Genomic DNA, 25392 nt, shown 5'->3' with positions numbered 1-25392 from the left:
ATTGGGAAGGTATCACAAGCTTAATGTCCAGAGTAGCGGCAGTACATCCCAATGGAAGCCAAGTGGCGTCTCCTGAATGTGAAGGGGGAGAGGACCTGGTCGAAGTACATAACTCTATGGCTTGAGGTTGGGGCCAGAGTGGGGGAAAAGGAATGTGGCGAGAGCTTGGGGCGTGTCAATGCCTCTCAAGAATAAAGATTGGGAGCAAGACATGGACTAATGCCAAAGGGCGGAGAAAGTAGTGTATTAAAGCAGGAGCTGTGTTAAAAAATGGGAGAAGGTTTGGGGTAATTGGTGCGCTCTCCGTGATGATATGATGGAATGGAAATGGAATAAAGTTGTATTGGATAGAGGGCAGAGGAGCCTGGAATGGGTAAACCCTGGGGTGACTGTCCGGTTACTGGTGCGGGAGTTGGGGGAGATCCTGATGATGCGATGCTGTGATATGATATCCTAGTTCTGCTGATGCACCAAAAAGGGCTTCTATCGTGTAATGCCACCTCTACTGTTCAAATAAAAAGATGTTTTAAAAAAAGTAATTGAAGTGGAACCAGACTGTTCTAACCTTACTGGGTCTCATTCTTTGTACGGTTCTTTTAACATTTGGGTTTAATTGACACAATTTACTAGTGTTATTGCATTTTATTGCTGCCTCAAACTTTGTAGGACTTTAATTAATCCGCAATAAACTGTTGGCAATCAGATCAGAACTGTAAAAGTCCATACAGAGAAACAAGGCTAGACATTCCCTCTGGAAGAAGCTGCAAAATATATTAGAGGGTTTTTCATAAAAAATTACAGTAGTGAATCACAAGGGTGCCAGATATTCAGGACGAAAGTCTCGAGGTGAGCAATCCCCTGGTGGGGCAGCGGCGGAGGACTGAAGCGCCTTAGCGCAAAATGGCACCCGCCAGCAGAGCTGAGCACTGAGGCGTAGCCTTATGGTTCGGGCTGCATGTGCAGGAAGGAAGCGCAGGAGCAGTGCAGAGTAGTGGCTTGGAGAGGCGACCAGCGGGCCCCCATCTCCCTCCGGAATATGGACATGGCCAGGAGAGGGGCCCCACATAGGGAGCACTGCCATCCCTAAGGCTGTGACAGTGAATGGGCCGCCAGGCAAATGGAGGACGCCAGCCTATCAGAGAGCTGAGGCATGGCCCTTGGGGTCGAGCCGCGAGTGCAGAGAGGAGGCCCAAGAGCCGTGAGCTGTGGTGGCAGCGAAAAGCAGCTGGCGGGCCCCGTCTGCCTCTCCGGCCTGGACACGGCCGGGAGAGGGCTCTAAAGGAGGTGGGCTGCCGTTCCTGCGGTGGTGGCGGTAGGTGGGGGTCGCACAGGGCCTGGCTGCCTAGAAAGAGGTGCCTGGGGGCCTGATTGAGGTCCGGAGCGGTTGGTCCCACTGGCTCAGAAGGGAGAGGGCATCGGACTAAGAGAAGGGTATCCAGGGGTCGCGCAATCCAGTCTAGGACAGAACCAGGACTGGCCGCGTGGCTGCTGCACCGGAGGGAGGCCAATGGCTGTATTGGCGGCGAGGTGGGCCCAGCAGGAGACGAAGCAGCAGTGCCTAGAGTCGGGGCTCAGAGGACTATCGACTTACCAAGGCAACAGAGGTAGGGGGGGCTGGAACTGTGGACTGAGGCTGAATGAAAGACTGTGGTGGTCCACCCCCTCCTGAGTGACTGGGCTGGAGCCGCCAGGGGAGCCTGCAGAAATCAGGGCAGTCCGCACGGGAGGATAATGGCACCCCGAAAGGACCTGGCGCGGACTATTATGCAGATCTGAGGAGGAGGGATGGCAACACCCCCACGGAGGGACGAGTGACACTGTGTGGACCTGCTGGAGTGTGGTGGAAGTGGGAGAGGGTCAAGATCTGCGCAATGCCACGGTAAGAATCACAGAGGCAGAAGCCAGACTGTCCAGCGTGGAGGATGAATTGAGTACCCTCAAAAAGCAGATCGTCCAGCTACACTGAAGTGAAGCAAAAACTGAGGGCCTTGGAAATGCCGTACGGCTTCTTTTCCCAGCTCACCTCTGGGTGGTACACGAGAACAAAACCCAGTTCTTCGAGTCTCCTGAGGCAGCCTGGACATGGTTGACAGAGGAGCACCCGATGACAGCTTATAGGGGTGGTGCGCAGAGGGGGCAGCCGGCCCCGTGGTCGGTTCACCTGTCTTTCCACCCAAAAGAGCCAGCGACGCTGTACCAGGTCTGGGAGGCGCAGGGAAAGGAGGGGGTCCCGACTGGGCTCTCTCTTGATGCGGTTGAGAGATGGGTCCGCTAGCCCAGCTTCCTTTGGAGAGAAGGACACTAAGGAGACTCAAGAGAAAATGTCCGGAGCATCGGCCGGGGGGGGGGGGGTAATCCCCCGGTGACTCAGATTTGTCCAGGAGCCCAACGCTTTGCGTGTTAAGGAGGATTGGGGAAGGGCAAGCTAATTTCAACACTTGTCTAATTTGTATAATGCAACGGTGTATTGAATTATGTTTAACAAATCCGGCTCTATGGAGGGGTCACCACTGCTTGTTAGTTTAAGTTTGAGCTAGGGTTTTCTAGAGTTCACTGTTGTATGAGGGCGACCGATGCTTCCGGGGGGATTTATGGAGAGGGGCAGGAGTTGGAGGGGGAGGGGGGGGGGGGGAGTCAAGGGTTTCCCAGTCAAGGGGTAGTCCATGCTGTTGTGGAGAATTGTTATTGGTTTTACTTTATTTGTTTACTTCTTTCACTTCTGACACACAGGGTCTTAGACACATACATTGTTTAGTGCGAAGCACGGATTGATAAGGAGACGAGGGTCCCACACACCCACTTGACGAAGTGAGTGGAGTGGCCCCTGGCTGTAATGCTCCATCGACTTTTCACACATAAATGGTGGGAGCAGTACAAGTTCTCTCCAGGAACGTTAATGGACTGCTGGATAAAATTAAGCGCACAGCAGTCCTTACATATGCCCACCGCCATTGACCTGATTTGCTCCTGCTTCAGGACACTCACTTACTTGGGGATCATTGTCCTTTTCTAGCACCTAAAGGCTTTGATAGAGTTTATCACGCCAGGTTTGCTCGCAGGTCGAGGGGGGTGGTGGTGCTACTGTGATGATCCTTTCCCATGATGATCATAAAAGTGCAGAGGGATCCCAGAGGGCAATTCTTGGTCCTGTCCGGGTGCCTTGAGGGACTTGTACTTCATGCGTGTATGGCCCCCCAGCCTCTCCACGCACAGCATTAAACTATATTACCAAAATGCTCCTGGATCTGCCTCAGGGGACTACTCTGACAAGGGGAAACTTTAATGCGGTCCCTGAACCCCAGCGGGATGTGTCATCACTCCACTGCACCATAGGAAGGCGGCCGTCTCTAGCTTGACGAATGTGATGGCTTCCTTAGGGTTATGTGATGCATGGAGAATCTGGCACCCACGACACACCCAGTTCACGCACACCTCAGCGGCACACCAAACACATTCTAGAATAGACCTCATCCTTTTACCGGCCACAGACTGCAGCTAGCTCACGCATATTGAGATCCTTCCGTGGGGTATTTCTGATCATGCTCCGCTGCAGCTGGTGCTGGATGCAGCCTCGTCGTCCACCCGCCCACTATGGCAAATGAATGCGTGTTACTTACAGCATAAACCCTTTGCCCAACAATTACAAGCAGTCATTCAGGAATACTTTTTCTTTAACACAACCTCAGTCCCTTCGGCGGGTACCTTGTGGGGAGCGTGTGAGGCTGTGGTGAGCGGGGCAGTGAAATCCAAGAGGCTTCACATTTCGACCCTGGAGGCCCGTGTCCTCTGTCTGGAGGCTACTCAATCCACACGGTTCACTGAGAAAACTCCTGGACCCGACAGGTTTCCACTGGAATTCGACAAAATGTTCCAGGAAGGGTTAGCACCTCATCTGCAGGCCCTCTATGAGGAAGTGGCCCAGCTGGGGTCCTTTCCTATAGGAATGGACACAGCCACGATAGTGGTGCTCCCCAAGACGCAGCTGCCGACCAGGTCTTGCGCTGACTACAGACCAATTTCACTTATTAATAACGACAAAAATGTATGCCAAAATTCTTGGGACTCGCCTCAAGAGGGTCCTGCCACTTCAGATTCACCCTGACCAATGTGGCTTCATGGCCAACCGGAGTATGGGTCATTGTATACGTCATCTCAGCCTTAGCTCGACGTCACTGCATCCTCTCTGACTTAGCGCTCCTTTTTATTGATTTTGAAAAAGCTTTTGACAAAGTGGACTGGGAATACTTGCGCCTGGTGCTCATCCGGGCGGGCATGGGGCCCAGATTTTGTCGAATGGTCCAAGTTCTCTACATCAATCCAGTAGCCTGGATTCAGATGAACAATACATTGTCCTACACGTTCTCTGTGGGCCGGGGGACACACCAGGGCTCTCCCCAATCACCACTAGAATTTGCTTTGGCAATCGAGCCTTTAGCTCATCTGTTTCGGATAGATCCATTGTACCGCGGGTGGAATTGGGAGCGGACACATGAAGAACGTGTGGCGTTTTACGTGGACAACGTCCTACTGTATATGGCAAACCCTAGTAAAACCGGCCCACGGTTGCCTTCACTTGCTGAGTTGCTTTGAGGAGGCATCAGGCCTGCAAGTGAACCCGGCTAAGTAGGTGCTGGTGCCACTGGGCCCCTCACGGGATTATTATGACTGGCAGACTCAGATTCCGATCAGCATACTGAGCATTAAGTACTTGGGTGACTTCTCTCTGAGCTAACATGGGCTTTGAACATGACCCTACTGGTTCCTCTGGCGAAGGCTGACTTGGCGAAGTGGCAGTCCCTGCCATTACATGCCTTGGGCCGGGTGGCTTTTTATAAAATGATGACCTTGGCGCAGTTTCTGTACGCTCTTCAGAACTTCCTGCTTCCAGCCCCTCGCTCGTGGTTTTGGGCCCTCGATCTGGTGGTGGTCTCCTTTCTTTGGTGCAGCACCAGACATCGCATTGCGCTGCAGTACTGTCAACAGGGTATTTATGACTGGGGGATGGGCATGGTTAACCTGCAATTGTACAATGGGCAACTCAACTGTTGGTCATACATGACTGGTTCAATGGGGGTTGGGATGACCCAGCTTACCAGCTGGAACAGCTGAGTTTTCCCAGATACTAGTATTCTTCTACGGATCCCCACTCCCCAGTGATTTGGAACCAGTAACTAAGGTGACTTTCCATGCCTGGCGGGAAGCTTTGCGACACAAGCATTGGGAAAACGTAATTACTCAGCAGACCACCCTATGGCATGGTACTTGGCTGAAGGAATCGGCGGCTTTGCAGGTGTTCGGAAGCTGGGATCTGCTGGGGATATCATTGCTGGGAGACGTGTGGAGGGGGGGAGCTATGAGAACCTTTCAGGACCTACAGGAGGTCCACCAACTTGTCCACACACAGTTCTACAAATACCTCCAACTCAGACATGCCCTTCATGCACACTTGCCGCGCCTCGACACGATACCAGAACATAGCACGTTGCAGGCCAAGGTGCTGATGGGGGCTGTGGGGAGGGAGGGTGTTTCCCAGCTCTACAAAATGCTAACCAACAACACTCTGGGGGACCTGGACCATCTGTGGGCCCGTTGGGAGGGTTGGCTTTGTCCCCTGGATGAGGCGGACTGGAGGGATGCACTGATGGCACCTAGGTTAATAACGATTTCATCCAGATTGAGGCCGATACAACTGTATTTTCTGTATGGGGTATATCTCTCTCCGGTGCAAATGCATCGAGCTGGGCTCCGATCTTCCACCCACTGCTCCAGGTGTAGGGAGGGCCCTGCAGATGTTTACCATATGGTATGGGGTTGCCAACAAATTGGCAAAGGATCTTCTGGGAATTGCATGCAGTGGTGGGCTGGTGGCAACAATTATCTTTTCCATTGATCTTATTGGGGGTGATGGAAGGGACTGGGGGTTCAAGGGCAGAAAGAACCTTTGTGGATACTTTGTGGATACTGCGCTGATGGTAGCAAAGTGAGACATTGCAGTTTGTTGGAACTCTTCCCAGCACACTGTCCCTTCTGAGGTGGAGGAGAGGGTCGACTGGTGCACCAGCCAAAAAAGATCAGTTGATGAGGCGAGAGGGTGTCCATGCAAGCATGTCAAGGTGAGGGGGAAATGGCTGGGTCTACTGCCATGAACTTTCAGAGACACAAGAGACTTGGGATTGGCGGGTGTGGGCCATCTCTGAGATTTGGGATTAAGTCTCAATATGCAAGGTTACCTACGTACAACAAATCCTTCTCTCCATGTCGCTTCATGTCTTTTACCCTGTGGTGTCTTTTCATGTATCTTCAAAAATCAATAAAATTCTTTATAAAAAAATAAGAAAATGTATAATTAGTGAAGACACTGAGATGGATTTGCAAGGGATTATAGGATTACCCCGAACCAAAGAAGGTGGTGGTGGTAGAAGTAATGTCAGGTGGACTGGAGGATAATGAAGCGAGGACCAAAACTGGCAAAATGTGGTAACCCTGTGGTAAAACCCAAGGGGAATTATGAAAGTAACCAGGGAATTTGTAAGAATCCAGAGAATCCCACAGTAGGTAATCTGAACAGTATGGGTCGGGTGTTGAATTTAAATCATATGGGATTACAGGGAGCTAAAGCAAATTACTGTGTGCGTGTATGTATTTATATACATGTAGGAGGCAGGCTCTCTATGTAGTGTGCAAAACCAGGCACACTGTGCCCTGGAAACCACACAACAGTTTACAGAGGTAAAAACTAGACCACCCAATTCTCTACTTTTTATGGTAGGTTGGTTGAGCAGTTAGGCCAATCTTGGAGAAGAGAAAAGAGATTGTTGTACTCACAGAATCAATAAATGAAGACACACACTCACAGGAATAACTCGAGACCAATTTAAAAAAATACTTCGGATTTAAAAAAATGCTAAGACCAAGATCATCAAAATCGGGTAAGTACTTTATAAGTTATGATTCTTCAAACTTTAGAAAATGTCTTGATATTGTGCTTAATTACACACCATAGGAATCAATGGGAGAAAACTTTAAAAATGCATATAAAATCAGTCAATGCATTTACCAATGTCTCCTTTTTGCTTTTAGATTAAGATCATCAAGGAGTCCTGTGGGCCAGCAGGAGGAGTTCGAGCGGTTCCCAGTTTTGGCAGGAAAAGGTGCTGAAAAGTCCTTGGAGCTTGTGCAGGACCACTCCAGGGGTCCACCTGGAAAAGCATTATACAAGGGGCCTTCAAGGTGAGTCTGGTGGGTCCCCTTGGAGTGTAGAGGTTACAAGGGGTGGGGGACCTTTTCAGAACAGCTGTAGGGTCCAGGGAAGCCGGGTGCAGAGCAGGTAGATAAGCCAGGAGCTGTACGCAATGGTGCCCTTGGAAGCAGGTCACGTTAAAGGTGGCTTGCAGGTCAGCTGGGCCACTCTGGGGGGTGATTCTTATGTGTCCTGAAGTCCCTTAACTGGGGCTTGTTCCTGGTCCTTTTGGAGTCCAGAGTGGACTTCTCTTCTTGATTTCCATTGTTGAATGACCAGTACAGACGATTGCACAGTTCAGCCACTAAAGGTCGCAGCACCACCAAACTTGGCACATTTGTGGGATTTGTCCTCCAGGTACATCGGATGAAATTTGGTCCAGCTGTGGCATCCAGTTCCTCGGTCAGCAGTCTGTCAGTTAACTGGACTTCATTGGTCTTTCGGTCTTTTGTTGCAGAGAGTGATACCTTCACTTTGGAGGGAGATCTTCAGCAATTTTCAGAAGCGTGGAGGTCCTCTGGGGATTTGTAGAATCTGTACGTTGTCCAAGCAATACGTCAGCGGCGGCCGTCGAGTCCCGAGTGCAGCAAGCAGGGTTTGGTCCCTTTTCCTTTGTGCAGAAGGAATGCAGTTCTCCAGCCTTGGGTCTTCTTTGTTGCTGGTCTTTTTGTGTCCTTGGAATCTGATCTGTTGGTCTAAGAATGCCCACTAAATACTACATTTTGTGGGCATTTATGGGAGTACCTAGTAGTGACCAATGGGTCATCTACCTTAGGGTGGCTACACCCACTAGGTGACCACTTCCTGTGGGCAGAGGTCACTTCCCGATCCCTGATTATTTTCTTACCATGCAAGATGGAGGGAAATTAAATGGAGGGGTCACCTCGCATGCAACTCCTGTCCTTTCTCCACGTTTCTGCCGTAGCTCCTGACAAAAGTGGGGGTTTGCAATGAGGCGACCCTCTGCTGCTAGCAGCAGGGCTAGGGTCAGGTTTCAAGGATGGTAATCCCTTTGAAGCTCATAAACAGGGTTGTGCACACTCCTGGGGAAGGACGGGTAACGGAGTGGTGAGCCGTGCAGAGGAGAGGATAGCCGCGCGCTGGGAATACCAGAAGATCAGAGCCAGATAGCGAAGCAGAAAGTAAGGTGGGAGTGAGGCGCAGACCATCTGCTGCCGTCGCCGCCTGTCACCTACTCACTTGCTTGCTGTCGCCAGCGCTTGCCACTCCCACGCTTGCCTGCTCCTGCCCTGACACATACACACAGAGGCTGGTCATGGGGCCGGTTTGGTGCTGGGGTCAGGGCAGGGAGGTGACTCAGCTGCCTCAGCACTCTCTCCGTCCCCCTGTGGCCCCCTGCAACCACATGATGGCCACACACCCTTGTGCCCTCCCGTGCCCCCAAGTCACCCATCCCCAGCTTGCTGACAGCGCAAGGCCTAGAGTTGCGGAGGGGGAGGTGGTGGAACAGGGTGGTGCGATAGGGTGGGGGTCCTGGGTTCAGGAGGCAGCAGGGGGAAGTGGGGGCAGAGGAGGGACCCCAAGGAGAGCCCAGAGGGAATCTTGGTAACTCAGTACTCCAGCAACATGATAACCAGACAACCGGGCACCCCGGTACTGCCACCAACACCCACCGGTCACCACTAACACCCACCCAGCTAGCACCCAGCAGGCGAGCACCATGGTGGACTTCACCAAAAGTCGTGAAGATTATAAGAGACTCATCAGAGCCACTTCCGCCGTCTACGCATGTGCCTCCCGCACCCTCCTGTGACATCCGCCACTATCCAGCAATATCTGACCTGCTAATCTCCAGACAACCACATCAGAACCATCCCAGTGCCAGGTACAACGAAACAGCAAAACTGGGGCTTGACAAATGCGGCAGCTTTAGAAGCTGCTGCCAGCGCGTGCCCCAGGACCCTGCAGAAGCGGCTCAGGCAACCCAGAGTACTGCTTGCAGCCCGAGTGTGGCTTGCAAGGCACCTGGTGAGCCCCACTCGCCTAGGTGCATCCCACTACCCACGCCCACATGCGCTAACATCGCTACTGAGGAAAAGAACACCAAAAGTCACCAAAGGACAATGAGGTCAGGAAGACTGCGGAAATCCCCGGTGCGGCCGTCACTACCCAGCAAGACAAAGAGAAAAGGCCACACTGATCCACCCCTGGTGGAAGTCCAGCCAGCAGACGTCCAGCGAACGGGCACCCTCATTGGTCAGAAGGGTCCCGCAACAGGGGGAACAACCACCAGTCAACCCAAAATATCAACAAAGTTCCAATTTCCGAAAGATGGAGAAGTTGCCATCTATTCCTCCCCCACACCGGCCACTGGTCTTCCCGTCCCTCTGACACCTCTGGTGATAATCGGAGTCAAGATGCAACCACAATCTCCAACTCCTAACGAGAACTCTGGCTCCCAGTTGGATGGCAGGCAGGCTGGGGCACCACAGGAGCCAGAGCCTCTACCTAGCAGCAGGACAACAGGCACAGTTTCTACAACAGCCACCACAATTACTACAACTACAATAACAACCGCCCCATATAAACTTGGCGGCAAAGTCTCCCCAGGCAGGCCTAGCATAGGGGTCAGAAGCAACACCTAGACAACTGGGCATGGAAAATCGACCATAATGGGTAATGACGCAACCGCTGCAAGTGAAGTGGAAACCCTGGCATGGACCATCCTGTCAGTAGCGCAAAACGATGGGGGCGACCGCAGGGGGTTCAAGTCCCGATCACCATTACACTAGCCCAAGCAAGACAGAGCACAAGAGGATAATGTCAAGTATGAGAAAGCCCTCACTGCATGAAAAGATTGAGCTAAGTGGTCAAAGACAAAGACAACCAAAGGCGGTCCGAGCTCAACAAGGCAGAAGCTGATCCCAACATAGAGGCAGCCTTTGATGATCTATCACAGGAGGAATGGAACGAGCTCCTCACCTCATACTCATCGGAAAAAGGTAAAGACTTCTCAACTGCACATCAAGAAGCCCTCCCTCCGGCCGCCTACCAAAACCATGGTGGATTCCCCCTGGTTAGTAGCAGAGGATCTCCCAGGCAAGCGGAAGACATCGCCTGGCCAGCACTGCTCAGAACCATTCAGTCAATGGCCGATGCACTCAGCTACCACTCACCTAAGATGGATGTACAAGTGGAGATATTGAGCTCAGAAGCAACTTACGTGGTCGGCATCATAAGCATATCAACGATCTCAACAGCCTCATCAAGAGGGTGCAAGAGCCCACCAAAGATCTTGCTCCAAGAAGCTGCTGCTCTGCAACCCTTGACAAACTAAGCCAGCTGCCTAGCACACTTGGGGGCATAATAAAAGAGCTGAAAGACAGGAAGGGTGCCCACACGTCCACAAGGAGGGCATAACACTGCACATGGCAACAAGTATGACTGCGAGCCTTAAAATAAGGGCTCCCCATCTGGAAAAGCGGCATCAAACAGTCAAGACTCCTCCCCCTGAGGAAAACCCCAATACCCACCTGGGAGGGGAGAGAAGCACTATTAAGCAACTTGATAACAGAGCCAACCAGAAGCACCAAGAACGCCTGCAATACAACACTCCAGCCTGGGGGAAAAGTCAAGTCCAAAAGGACTCAGAAGTGAAAATCGCATAACAAAAACTACCCCAGAACTGCATGGCTATGAACCTATCTGACATCTAAGCAGAGAGCCCATGAAGGCACACTGGGAGCAATACTCCAGCAAGCTACAACAAAGGCGTCCTGGTAGTTTCTCACCACTTAGAGCATGATTCAGAGCCACCCACAGCAAACTTCACTGAGCTCAAGGATACATGGGGGCAGCAGAGCTGCCCCAAGGTGGCCCAAAAGCCAAGGACAGGCCACCCCTAACTACAGCGCCAAGGGGACTTGCCACCTGAAAACAAGTGACAGGACAACCTTCATCAAGGAGCCCAGCTCACAGGGCAGCAGACCTCCAACGACAGCCATGAGGTGACGGGGGCAAAGTCCCACGCCTCAGGTAGGAGCAATCCCATCTAAGAACGGTCTGCTGCAGGCACAGGAGCCAAAACAGCTCTCCCAGAACAAAGGCGTGAGCTGGCATGTAACCGCCCTTCAGCCAGACACTCCACCTCTAACTAGGAGAACGACCAGATCTGGCTCCCACAGAACCTCTTGATTTAAATCACCCCACAGATAAACTGTACACCCTGTTGTCCTCTCCTACGGAGGTTAAAATCTATAACAGAACAGACTGCCCTACTGAGAACAACCCATGGGAAGTTCAGTACTGCACAACTCTATTCCACCCGGAATACCGATCACTTGGGAACATGAACATCCTCAACCGGGGAAACATTCTAAAACTTCTAGAGCAGACCCCAGGACTCACCTGCATCACCTCATACATGATTGAATCAGTAGAATTCATAGAGCGAGGGCCAGGGAAAGCCAACGAATCAACCAAAGTTATTTGGCAGTCCAACACGCTGGCTGGGGCCTTCCTCAGGGAAAGCAAACACTTTAGGAAGTGTGGCATCATCCTGGAAGGAGTAGAAGACCCCGGCTATCCATATCCTCTCAGGGCACGAAAAAGCGCACCGGATGACACTAAGAGGCAGTTTGCACCTCCCCACACAGTTCAGGGAGCACAAGGTTCGCTCTCAGGACCAATTTCCACAAGGTGTGCCCAGCCCATACATCAAGCACCGAACCAAAAGGACAGCCATGTGAGGGATGACTGGGGGTGGGTAGCCCGCATCCTAAACCAGATCGCAAGCTACAAACTGAATATCTGCCCCAGGGGGCAAGGAGACCTCCAACAGTCACCGCTTAAAGCTCTGCTCCTGGAACATTCCTGGGCTAAAGGAAAAACTGCAGGACCCGAACACACTGACCTATCTCCAAGGCTTTTCGATCATTGCCTTACAAGAAACCCGGGACCTGGAACCAATCCCCATCCTGGGCTACTCCGATGCCCTCCTCCCCACCACCAAGGAAGGCAAATTTGGCAGAGGGAAAGGGGCCTGGGGTTTATCTATCAACAGCCCTTAAGGCCAGCTGCAAGATGTTCTCCTTGGACTCTGACAAATTCCTCACTGTGTACCTAACCTATCAACACAGAAGGGAGGAGCTAGGGTTAATCCTAGTCAACCTATACGTACCCCTGAGACGACAAATTCAAGTTGAACTGTCAAACCTGCTTGTGGACCATATCACTCTAGTGGCTGGCTCCACCCTCTTCTTCAATTACTAGTAACAGGGGACTTCAACATGAACCTGATAGGAGGGTCTGACACCAACAAGGTTATCGACGCCCAGGAAAAACAATGGTACAGTCCCGAACAAACACTGATCAAAACAGCGAAAAGAAGCAACACAGGTACAGCCTTAGTTGGCTCCCTTGAGCACTTATGTCTCAGAGCACTAAATGGCTGAATACAGTGAAGATATCACCCTTCCCTATCATTCCATTCTACAAACGGAAACTCTTTAATAGACTACACCTGGGTCTCCCTATCATTGCTGCAAATGGTGTCCTCCTTCAAAATGGGTGTAAGGCCGGAAAGCGATCACCTGCCACAGGAAGTGGCTTTCTTTTTTACACCAGCCTTACACTCAACCAATTCGGCACCTGCCGGCACCGAGCAGTAGTGTCAGTTGAAAAGACTCAAATGGACAGCCTCCTCTCTAGCTCCCCTAGCTGAGGAAGCAGACAAGCACTTAAAAGCCTCCCAAGGGTCAAACGAAAGCCAACACCCAGCATATTCGCCAGAAATGCCTCAGCCACCAGGCGCCAACCCCAAATGGCCACAAAGAAGCCCAACTTCTTGCTTACTCTGAAACAGCTAAAGAGGAAAGTCAATCAAGCACTCCGGCTGGCACAACAGTTTCCCAAACAAGAATGTCACCTCATCAAACTGAAACAAGCAAAAGGAAAGCTCAAACAGACAGAAGGTGAGATCAAGAGGCTACACACGGAAACATTCTGGGCCAAACTCATCTGGGACATAGAATACAAGAACACCAGCCAATTCTGGAGTACTGTAAATGCCCTGAAAAATCAACAAGGCCCAATTTCTGACTCATACATCTCGGAGGCAGACTGGGCATCTTTTCTGAAACTTCACTTCCAGGAATCCAACAGCGTCAAGGACACGCCTCCACCAGTGGCCTAGGTGGGCCAACCAAACCTGACAACCCAGCCGCCGGCAACTCCAGCAATGTATAGACAAAGTAAAGTACTACGCTAGTGCTCTCCTGGAACACCTGCTCGACCGGGTGAGTCAAAAATCAATAATCCCCGCAAACCAAATAGGGTTCACCAGTAGCTCAGGCATGGACACTAACATTATGGCACTATCCCTCATATTGGACTACTCAAAGGCTACAAAGCTCCCACTCTATCTCTGCTTTATCGACTTCAAAGCAGCCTTTGACAGCATCAACCGAAACAAACTCTGGGAGGAACTCCACAACCGGCAAATTTCACAGCAACTGCTGAAAGCTACAGAGTCACTGTAGATCAGCACATGGGTCAGGCTCAAACTGGGCAACTGATCAAATTTATCCAGGAAGATCTATACAACAAAAGGCCTAAAACAGGGCTGTGCCTTTGCCCCCACGCTCTTCAATCTCTTTATGGCTGACTTCTTAATGGTGCTATCCTCAGTCAACGCCCACACGCCACAGCTGGGAAAGAAGCAACTGCCAAACCTGCTATATGCAGATGATGTTCTGCTGCACAGCAGCACAAGGGTAGGCATGCAACGCCCCCTGAAAGCAACAAAGGACTACGCGCTCACAAACGAGCTACAAATCAACCACAAAAAAAAAAAAGAATTGTGATAATTGGCAAGAGATCCCTAAAAGCACGCCTGAAGAAACAACAACCTACAATAAATATCTAGGCCTTCTGTTTGACCACCACAGCTCCTTTCTCAGACACAAAGAAAGAATATGACAAAAGGGGGGTGCCCTCTTCATGGGGCTTCGGACTCTGTCGACAAAACCGAACAAATACTCACTCAGTCCACTGCTAGAAGTAGCAAGAGCCAAGGTGATTCCAACATTAGTTCTCTCCCTCCTGTTCTTTTAACAGCGAGGTTGAGTCCGCCCAGGTGGCACTGTCCTACCTGGGTGGGGCTAGGTGGTCATATGATGAAGCATGACACTATATAGTGTGTGAGACCACCTAGTCCGTAAAGGAAATTCTCCCTCCATCCTTTTCCATCTCCCACAGCTCTCCATCACCACAATGTACCCCCCTCCTCCAGTAGAGGACCACGGGTAACCTAGGGCACTACTGGTGTACTTGTGGGTTGCCACTCGAGGTAACAGATGAACCCCGTACTCCTGTTGTGTGTTTTCATGTATTCACCATCAACATTTATTCTATAGTCCTCTACAACACTGCCACATTCTTTTATCACCTCCCTAAATAGTAAGCTTACCATGTATTTGAGCCTCAGAGTGAAGAGGCCAGTACATTGTCACAAACATGTTTAGGGGGGCAGGCACAGTTCCTGCTGAGTCTTATACACAACAATCATTAAAAACAAACTTTGAAACAGATGCCTATAAGGTCCTATATTAAAGTTCATAATTTTGCAGGTAAAACACTGGCTGATTTCTCAACAAAGACTGTGAAAAACACTAACAAAAGCATTTGCTTTTTCCAGATGATGTCCTTCTACAGTCGTTTTCATGCAACAACTGTAGAGGCACATGACTGCATACTGAAGTGCCTACAGATATCTATGTGTTTATGACAGGGCACTATTAAAAGCTCTGGAGCAGAGGCTAAAAGCAATGCAGGGTTCCTGTATTAGTGTTTACAGGTCAAAAACAGGGCCACTGGAATTATGCAATTGTGCTGCTGCGACTATATTTGCATAGTTACAGATTTTTCCACATTTGCCACATAATCCAGCATCTGCCACATAATCTGCAGATTTTAATGAAAAACATGAATAAAAGTGTTTGTTTTTTCCAGATGATGTGCTTCTACAGTTGTTTTCATGCAGAGACTGTAAAAGCACATCAATGCATACTGAAGTGCCTGTAGATATATGGGTGTTTATGACACAATTGAGAGCTCTTAAACCGAGGCTGAAAGCACTGCAAGGTTCTCGTAGTGGTGTCTACAGGTCATAAACAGAGACACTGTAACTATGCGATTTTGCAGCTGCTGCAATTTTTGCATAATTATAGATTTACCGTACTTGCCACATAATCCATCATCTGACGCATAATCTCCAGATCTTAACAAAAACAAAGTTTATTTCTAGCTCAAATGGTTCCAAAGTTACGAAAAATCCTGCAACACGTGTTGCCGCGCAGTGGAAGGCCCTTTGCAAAACTGGGCTTGTCACCTTCCTGTTGCTTATTGCTGTATTTGGGTGTTACCATGGTAATAATAAGGTGCAAACAATGCCCAGACAGTGTTACCAAGGTTAAAAATTATGAAATAATGAAATAGCACTATTAGAAAATGTGCCACATAAATTGCATTTTCTTGCTGCATGATTTACTCGACCCTGCCACATAATTTGGGCCTCTCCTGTTGCATAATTCCAGCGGTCCTGGTCATAAACATGTTCAGATTACATGCAAATGTATTCCTTAGCTTGTCTGCATAGCACCTACAGCAGCGCAGCAGTGATCACATATGTGCCAATGGTATTTGTAATTCCATGGGAAAGTGTCTGAGGTGGAGATATACAATTGCACCAATGAAAAAGAAAATGCACTGCTTACAGATGAGTGGGGGGAATGAGTAGATTAGTGGGTGGAATGAGTGTATGGGTGGGGGTGAAGAAGAGGACATGAAAGTACATGCATGAAAAAGGAAAGAGTTAAAAGACTGCTGTAAAAGAAAAAAATGACGTGCAAGATATGCAGATGGAGGATTTCAGAAAGATGAGTGCAGAAAAAGGGCATAAGTGTCTAAAGGTGTGAAAGACTACAGAGGAAAGTGATGTAAGAAGAATGGGAGTGTTGGAGACAACACTCTCACAGAATTTAGTAATATCTAATTCATATTGGATATTTTTTCGAAATGAAAGCTTTTCAACTTTCATTTGAGTTTACATGTTTTAACCACGCCCCTAAAATTTAAAGGCCGGACCACTTGGAATTAATTGCTAGATACCTTTCTTTGTCCACACCTCTTTTAGAACCTTTTTTTAATTCCCTCACCCTAAAAACAGGAACACTTTTTCAGCTAACTTAAAGTACTTCTGAGAACAAATACGGAAGGTAGGATTCAAGAGTCCACTAACAGCAGCAGACATCCATGGAGTAAGCACTGGACACTTACGCCAAAACAACTCAACGTCAGTCCCAGACAAAAGTATAGTTTCAATACTGCAGTGCTGACAACCCAACATTGCCGCCGGCCAAGTGGTCCCACGTAACTGGTGACACCTTAAGCCAATCTTTACTTTTTAGCCAGAAGCACTTTGAATGCTGTGGTTTATGAGCCCATCATGACAAGGTCAAAAGCGAAACTACAAGTCCCAAAGTGCAACCTGCTGTTGGATAAATTACAAACAATGGGCAAGGGTGTTGCACTTAACGAGGGACCGTTTGGTAGCTGTGACTGTACTGTACTTAGACAATAGAAGACACAAGACTCATATTACATGAGCGTCCAGTATGCACGAAGTACCGAATCAACCACAAACTCGAGCTTACTTCGTATCCATTCACTCACACACATGCCACCACCCCTGCCCTTTCATTCAGGGGACACTCACGCTCGCAGGACCAAGCCATGCATCTTGAAGGCTGAAGTCACTTTGCTCTTCAATTTGTCTGTTGCCATGTTCCCCTCTGATTTTCGCGCCACCTCAGACACTAGAGTGTGCCAACATATGGTAGAAATAAAAAAGGCACTAGCTATTCAGACTCGGTAGCAATTCGAAAACGGGCAATGCATGAAGCCGAAGCGGAAAGGCTCTTTTAAACGACATGCTAGACTTTTTACTGCAGATAACCATTAAAGTTGGCAACATACCACCGTGCATAAGCGCCCGACTCCTTTAACATGAACATAAAAATAGTAAATAGAAATAATATTAAACTTTTTTTTCGTAGCAGTTCATGCATTTTACTGTTCCCCTGTCGTTTTAGGGTCGTTTGCAGTAACGTACAGCCAAAAAAAGACAAAAACTTTGAATAAAACTGTTCTGAAATGTATCATGCAATTATATTAGATATAGCGACTGTCGCGACAAGATGGCCGCCTATTCGCAACTTGTTGCGGAATTCATAGTGCTGCTGTTAAAAGTTAGCTAAATCCACAGAGGTATATTCCAGGCCAACTATAACTGCACTTTATTCAGTTTCTTGCTTGTTTCTTTTTTTAGTTGTATATAGCCCGACTTCGGCCCAAGGGCACTAGAGCGCGTTACATAGTACGTGTTACATTACACGTCAGATTTACATATTCCAGTTTAGTCCTCTGCGCAATTCACAAACTAAACGTTAAATGAACAGACTGATATGAAATTCAGCAGTTGAGTTCGAGGGCTCCGTTATCCTGCAATGTACGATGGTCTATGGTTTGATTTTGGTTATCCTAAGTATTTGGTAAACGAATAGGGTGATCAGATGTCAAAAACCAAAACACGGGACTTTCATAAACATAGAAGTAGCACTAAGACTTTGAACTGACTGATGGACTTAAGACAATGCTCGCCAACAGAAACAAGCATTTGCAATGCAATGGGTCTTGGATTTGCTCGAGTTAGAGCTATTGGCGTTGTAAATTCCTAACTACACTTTTTGTGCCTCTTAAATTGAAAATGAAAAGTAAAACAGTTGACATAAGCAAGCCAATTCAAAGCGCCACTGCCGCAATGAACTTGAGCGCGAAGGAGCGACACAAAAGGAAAAAGAAGTTCGCTTGCAGTCAAACATATTGGCAAATGTCCAATTATCCATGTAACAGGGTGGATGGCCAAGGCAGTAACAAAACCGCCCCAACGAGGGACAAACGTAAAGAATTTAACAATGATAAAGGATTTTTAAAAGGAAAGCCTAAGAATGAGTGAAAGTACTGGGCGTGCAGTGGGCACACAAGACTTACAACAGGTCAAAACGCTTGCGCGCTCGACCTAAAAAAAAATGAAAAAGAAACACTAAGGAGTATAAATAAAGTGCAATTTTTACACATCAAATCATACGTGTTGATTAAATTAAGGCTTGACACTAATTGTGTATTGGAACATATAAAAGCATGTCTGCCTCTGTTTATTTGACACTCCTAAAAAAACGGTACATGAGTTGAAATCAGTGAAATTTGCCAGAACAGATGATGAAAAACCCGGGACGCCTGGTCACTCTATAAAAGAAAAACAAGCTGTGTGTTATAAGTTGCTTACATACCCCTTCGATTCAGACTACAATTCTAGGTAGTGAGCAGTATCTGGTAGACTGATAATTACGATTAGAAGTAGCAGTAGGAGAATGGTATGGAACACTGTTTTTGATTATTGAAAACAAAAGCTGCCTTTCAACGAAGGCCTATTCACTTTACTTGAAATTTCAGTCTTTGTGGCTACTTTTCTTAAAAGCAAACAGGGATGAGAACGTCAAATGATGCATAACTTGGCTATAGGGTGGACAACATTATATCATCACTTTGCAGGACATTTTGTGTGCACCTAGACTAGGGTACCACATTTCCAAGAGAGAAATTAGCAGACATTTTTTGTTGCTTTAAGAGCCTGCAAAGGCCCGGGCATGATAATAAATAGGACTTTAATCAAAATTGTATACATTTATTTCTAATATTATTTTTCTGATTTTGTTTCCTTTACTTGTTAGGGAAGATTAAAGCAGTTTTATAACACATTTAAAAGTACTCTCTGCTTCCATTTGCTGTTTTAATTAGGTACAAATAGGAGCTGAAAATACCAGCTTTCAATATCAAAACGGTGCCCGTAAAAAAAGTCAGGTGGCAACCCTAGCCAAGATGTTTATTGAGCATTTAGGGTTGAGTCACATAGCATGTTTTTTCTGGATTCATTTTTAAATCCCCTTCCTCTATTTCGATCATTTTAAAAGATATAGCAGATATTGAACTTATCAAATGTGATTATATTCATACTGCATTTGAGTTCTAATCCCTTTATCAGCTTCTGGAGTAAGCATTGACTGTTCGCTATTTCAACTTTTGAGACAGTTTACAAAATGAACAACTATGGTATCCAACTGGAATGAAACAGTCGTAAGCTTTGTTACGTCAATGGCAAGTATCAGCATGTACCAAACATACTGTCCTGTAATCACTTACTACTATACGACCTGATCCAGTGGATATGCTTTAGCCACAGTAAAAGGATACTTGACATCTAATCTTAGTTTTACCACTTTATGTAAATATGCTGGAAGCTGCGCACTGCCCACCACCAATTGGTATCATCTTCCTGGGAAGGGTAGCCTTGTGGCTTTGTCATCAAGATCACTGCAACTTCAGCGCCTCGAGACCCACACAGGTGATTTGCCTGATCCTGGATTTTTTACTCCAGATATGGTTTATTGGGCTAGTTGGAAATGCAGAACTAGAAGTCACGGTTTTTAATCTCAGCCAACCTTTTGGCCTTATTGCAAGCTCTTGGGCAAACACCTCTTGAATGTATTCCTTTGCTCCCTTTTTGACAAGATTGTGAGAATTAGGAATGAATGTAAAACCTGATAGTACGTGTGTGGTTAAAAAAAATGAACTGGATATTGCCTAAGGGAGAGGAGAAGTGCACAGTCTTATGGCATATTCACCAAAATGCAATAAGGCATAGCCACTGCAGAAATTAGAAGTATGCTTCAGTTTCATGTCTACTACTTAAGCAGTTTGATTCTGGGCAAATCATACTCTCTCTGTCCCTCTGTCCAGTGATCTGACAATACAAACAGGCTTAATGCAAGCTCCCTCAATAGGAACAAAGCATAATATACATTGACACACTCAGGGCTGTTTATGAGCAAGTTTCTGTATTTGAATTTCCGCAGCTGAATAGTTTCCTGGAGATGCATTGTGTAGGACCCCTCCTATTCTGCAGCTTCTTCCCCCCAGCCACCAATAGGTATCTCTTCCACAGTACATAAAGGGCTGTCCTTTGAGTAGGTTAAAATTGGCATAATAACCAAATACGGAACAATGAGCAGTTCCTATTTTCTCTCAGTAGGACAGATGCCACAATTGGAGGCCATCCGCCAAAGTTCAGCAGTCAGGTTGGCGGCAGTGCAAGTCGCGGTCAAACACGGTGGTAACAATGTCGGCACTGCTGTGCTGATCACAACTTGCCTTTCCGCTAGGCTTTTCATGACGTGGTCCCAGCCATGAAAAGGCTGGCATGAATGCAAATGCACTGCCCATGCCTATGTTATGGGCAGTGCAGGGGCCTTCCTGTCAGCACAATCGGAATGCGCACTGTCTGTATTCCGACTGCTGGCAGTATAGTCAATGCAGCTGGCATTGGCCTTGGCTCTCGTTCAGAGCCAAAGCCAATGACGCAGCACTGACTGTCCCACCAGTCCCACAGGAACATCATAATACGGCGGTCTGGAGGCCAACAGCTTGGCAGTGGTCTCCAGACCGCTGAATTGGCTATTCGATGGTCAGACCGCCAAACTCATAATATGGCTCTAAGCCTTAGGAGAACATGGAGTCAGTTCTGGTTAATGTGGAGAGTCTTAGCATGGCAGAGGTGAAGAACACGTGCAAGCAGCAAGGGCTGAAGCTGAACAAGGAGTTCAAGAAGAAGTATTATCACATTGCCTTCAGAACCTGGAGGGAAGTCTGTCAGCTGTTATGATGGGTGTTGCAACTAAAAAACTATAAATAAATAAATAAACTATACATATGCAGTCAAATAAATATGTTTCTTTAAATGATAACCATAGAATGACAGATACTGTGTTTACATGGACTCACTGTAGCAATTTAATTAATCCAGCAGCACAACATAAGTATGACAAAAGATAAGGGTGTTCCATTAAAATCTGTAAACCAGAAATTAAAGTCAGAGGCACAACATCATATGGTTTTGGCATTTAAGTTTATGTAGGTCAGAAAGCAGAGGGGCATCCGGGTATCCAAGCTTGGTTTTGTGGTTAAGTGTTCATCTAATTAATTATATTGTATTGTAGCATTTGTATAGCTCTTACTAACTCTACATGGGGATTTAGTCAAAACTTGATTAAGTCAACCTTTTGACTCCTCTTCAGTGAATTGGTTGAGTCTTCTTTAGGAAAAGGTCTAAGACAGTAATAGTAGCAACCCTCTAGTGGTATAATGGATAAGATGAATCAGTACAAATAACTGATGCTCAAAAAATCAGTGAATTGGAGGTTGAAAGGGTGTGAGGACTCCCTCTGTGAATGAAATAAGGAGGAGAACTAGAGTAAATCTGAAGATAAGATACAAACAAAATGTAAACAATTAAATTATTTATATATCTGAAGAGAATCAGAACTGGTGGACCAAAACATAAGTCAAAAACTACAAATTGAGTAGTGAAGGTGTAATTACTGGTCATATTATTTTATACCACTCGGGTATAAAAACTGACACCAACACAATCAAGCGCCTTACAATTTAATGTACGATTCGTTTTGACAGTGTAAGAAAGTAAATTATTATTTGGGGAAGGCAGATGTCCTCCTCTAGGAATAATGCCACCCACCTGTCACGTAAACTCTAAAGTCACTAAATTAGCCTGAGCTCAACCCCCAGGTAGCTATGGTACCGAGTAGACAGGCTTAACTTTGGGCAATGTGGAAAGTATTTATGCAGTATCAAACAGTAATAAAGTGAAAACTTCAAACAGGAAAAATCCAAAATAGAATTAAAAACATAGAGTGCATTTAATGACCAAAATTACACCAAAACAACAAAAATCTAATGAGGGTAGCCAGAGATATTATTTTTCAAAGTTTTAAGTAAAAATAGTGGCAAAAAGCAATAGACCGGGAGCTAGGCGCATCTGCATTCTGACTGCTATGGAGTGCAGGATGGATACATCAAGTGGGTTTGTCCCGTCAAATATTTTACCTTCTAACCTTTTCATGGCACTCAAAAAGCCACCTGCTGGGCAAGTCTGGAGCTGTATCCAAGGAAGGTGCATTGAAATCAGACACCTTTACAGCAAGGCCCCTGTATGGCTCTAGAGGTCTTGGAAGTCTCTTATTTTCTAGAAGTGCTTTTCTAGGTCACTTCTAAGGCTCTGAGTACCTAAGGGACAGCACTTCAGGGCCAGGACTCACCCCAGCAGAGGCCACTGACGAAGTCCAGTCCAAGTCTATTTGGTACTGGTCAAGGGGTCACTTCAAGAAATGGGGATCTTGCAGCTTGATGTGTCCCTGTAGCCATACAGGAAGTCAGCCAACTAACCCCTGAAGTCAACTTTTTGTCTTGGGTACAAGAGGGAGCAGGTCTAGACCTTCAGGACTCCTCTCAATTCATAGACAGCAGGTCAAGTCCTGTTCTGATCTTCTGCAGATCTAAGACAGTGTTCTGAGGAGCGTGCCTTGGGGTGCTGTGTTTATTGTTGGAACCAGCTAGTGGGTGGGGATGATTCCTAGCTCCCCTGTAACAAATGGGCTAAAAGATCCAAGGGACAACTCTATCCACTTTTGTAGCTCCTGTTTGCCCTACTACAAATAATCCCATGGTGCATCTTACTTCTAAAACTCAAGATGGGGAAAACCCTTTCTTCTTTGTGCAGAGCTTGTGTGTCCACCCAGAAGTCTGGCCAGGCAAATGAGCAGTTCCCTCCCTTGTATCCACTCTAAACCAGTTCTAGGTTAGAAGGGGGACGGGAGCACACTGTCTCACATCGCAACACAGTTTGCCCCTTTGCATTGTGGTAAATGCAGTACAAACTTTAATATTGGCTGTAGTTTTTCACTAGAGTGGGTGCAGATAGTGCTGCACATCTGGTCACATTACTGGATTTTATCCTTCATCACTAGAGATACAAAAAACACATTTCTTCAGGGGTTGCTGAGCATGCTGTCACAGTCCTCTAAGGCCTCTGGACCTCTCACTGGTGCACAGGTGCATGTCCAAAAGCTCGTAAGCTTGTTAGCTCAAGGGAGCCTTTTTAAACCCAAGGGGGATTGGAGCACACTGCCTCAAATCACAGCACAGTTTGCCGCTTCACACTGTGGTAAATGCAGAACAAAGATTGCTCTTATTTGAATATTAGCAGTAGTTTTTCACCAGAGTGGGTGCAGATGGTGTTTTACATCTCTAGTAATGTGTTTCTGGATTTTATCTTTCATCGGTTGAGATCAAACAAACACATTTCTTCAGTGAATGCGGAGAATGCTGCCACATTCCTCTCAGATCTCAGTACATCTCACTGGTGCACAGCTACATCTCCAAAGGCCTGTCAGCTTGTTGGCTCAAGGGAGCCTTTTTAAACAGAAGAGGGTGGGAGCACACACCGTCTCACAGTGCTGGGGTAGCGCCATTCCCACTGAGTTTGTGCCAGCTTGGCTAATGTGGGCCTTGAGGACAAGGGCTTTCCTTACTTCAAGCAACTCTTTACTACTAAGCTATGACTGGCCAGGCTGCACCTCTGTGCCAATAAAGTTCCCAGACTCATCCTAACTGTCATTCCTGAGCTCATAGAGATCAAATGCTCCGCCCCCGTCAATCCTGTCACCAGGCTTAAGCCACGTTTCTGCTCTGGGAGCAGTTTTCACACCTCATTAAGGCCAAACGCTGGCTGAGCAGTCACTGAAGACCTAAAGCAAATTAGTTCCCAGGAGCTTCAGGCAGAGAAAATTTAACTTTCTCAGAAAGTTACTTTTCCTAAATATTTATAAAAAATCTGATGTCACCAAGAAATTTGACTTTTAATAAATACGAAAAATAATGCGTGGATGACTATTTAAAAAATTTCCTGTAAAAAGTTACAGAGTAAAGTTTATAATCTCTTCTCTAGATTTCAGCTATAGATCTCTCAGTGAAAATAGCTTTTGGGACCTAATCACTGAAGGAACATGCACATTTAATTTTCAGACATGTTACACTGTTCAATATCAGGCACCCTACTTTGTGGGCGGTAAAAAGGGGTGACATTATTATTAAAATGTAGGATTTTCTATGTCATGTCGTGTGTGATAGTAGTTTTTTAGTCCGCTGCAGTCGGGCTACATACGGTCGCCCTGAAGTCATGTTCTACAGGCATGCTGTATGGATGGCATAATAGGTGCTGCAGTCCACGGGTGGCATTTAACTTCCAGTCCCTGGGTTAATGTTCCACACCATCTACTATAAACTTATAGGCATGTTAAATATGTAAATCTGGGATAAGCCAATTTAATCATGTATAAGGGGGGGGGGCACAGGCACTTTACTCCTTTTTAGTAGGGGTAATGGTGCACACAATGTTACGTCCAGCAAAAATAGGTTTCAGAAAAAGTACAACATTCTGGGGTAACCATGCAGAAAAGGTGAATATCCTACAAGCAGCTATAGACTTTCTTATCTGTACAGAACAAATATAAGGTATAGCAATTTACTGATATTGGGCCTCATTACAACATTGGCGGGCGGCTACCGGGTGAGCCGGCGGTGTTGCGTCCGTGCGACGGGTGCAGTTGCACCCATCGCGCTTTTCACTGTCTGCACAGCAGACAGTGAAAAGCAGCATGGGGCCCTGTCAGGGGGCCCCTACACTGCCCATGCCAGTGGCATGGGCAGTGCAGGGGCCCCCAGTGGCCCCACGACTCCCCGTACAGCCAGCCTTTTCCTGGCTGTTCAGACTGCCAGAAAAAGGCTGGCGGTCGGGGAGTCGTAATCCCTTGGGCTGGCGGATTCCATCCGCCGGGGCCATTGTGGCGGTAAACCGCCGGCCCCGGCGGTGCGACCGCGGCGCTACCGCCACAGTCATAATACGCCGGGAGGCACCGCCAGCCTGTTGGCGGTGCTCCCGTCGTTTTGGCCCTGCGGTTGTAATACCGCCAGGGTCATAATGACCACCATTGTATTGTATTGTATGTTTTTTTCTTGCAAGATTGCAAGATGTCTGTTTTTGTCACTGTTGGTATTAGCAGTGTTAGACCTCCCACCCTTGGCATGGTTTTCCTCCTAATGTTTTGCCTTTAACCCTCCTGTTTTGCTGACTTTGTTTTGCTGGCTTTAGGATTCTGTGCTTT

General features: G+C 47.3%; 1 protein-coding gene across 1 annotated transcript in view; it reads right to left on the bottom strand.

Annotated features, from left to right (window-relative positions):
- Positions 1-17103, bottom strand: part of POLE2 (DNA polymerase epsilon 2, accessory subunit) — a 314242-nt gene extending 297139 nt beyond the window's left edge. Inside the window, exon 1 of the mRNA XM_069208700.1 lies at positions 16977-17103. Within this exon, the coding sequence (XP_069064801.1) occupies positions 16977-17044 (68 nt within the window). The 5' untranslated portion in view covers positions 17045-17103. The remainder of the gene's footprint in view (positions 1-16976) is intronic.
- Positions 17104-25392: the final 8289 nt, after the last annotated feature.

The sequence above is a fragment of the Pleurodeles waltl genome, chromosome 9, assembly GCF_031143425.1.
Source record: "Pleurodeles waltl isolate 20211129_DDA chromosome 9, aPleWal1.hap1.20221129, whole genome shotgun sequence".
Classification (NCBI taxonomy): Eukaryota; Metazoa; Chordata; class Amphibia; order Caudata; family Salamandridae; genus Pleurodeles; species Pleurodeles waltl.
The sequence above is the reverse complement of the archived record's forward strand: the minus strand, read 5'-3'. Positions and strand labels throughout refer to the sequence as shown.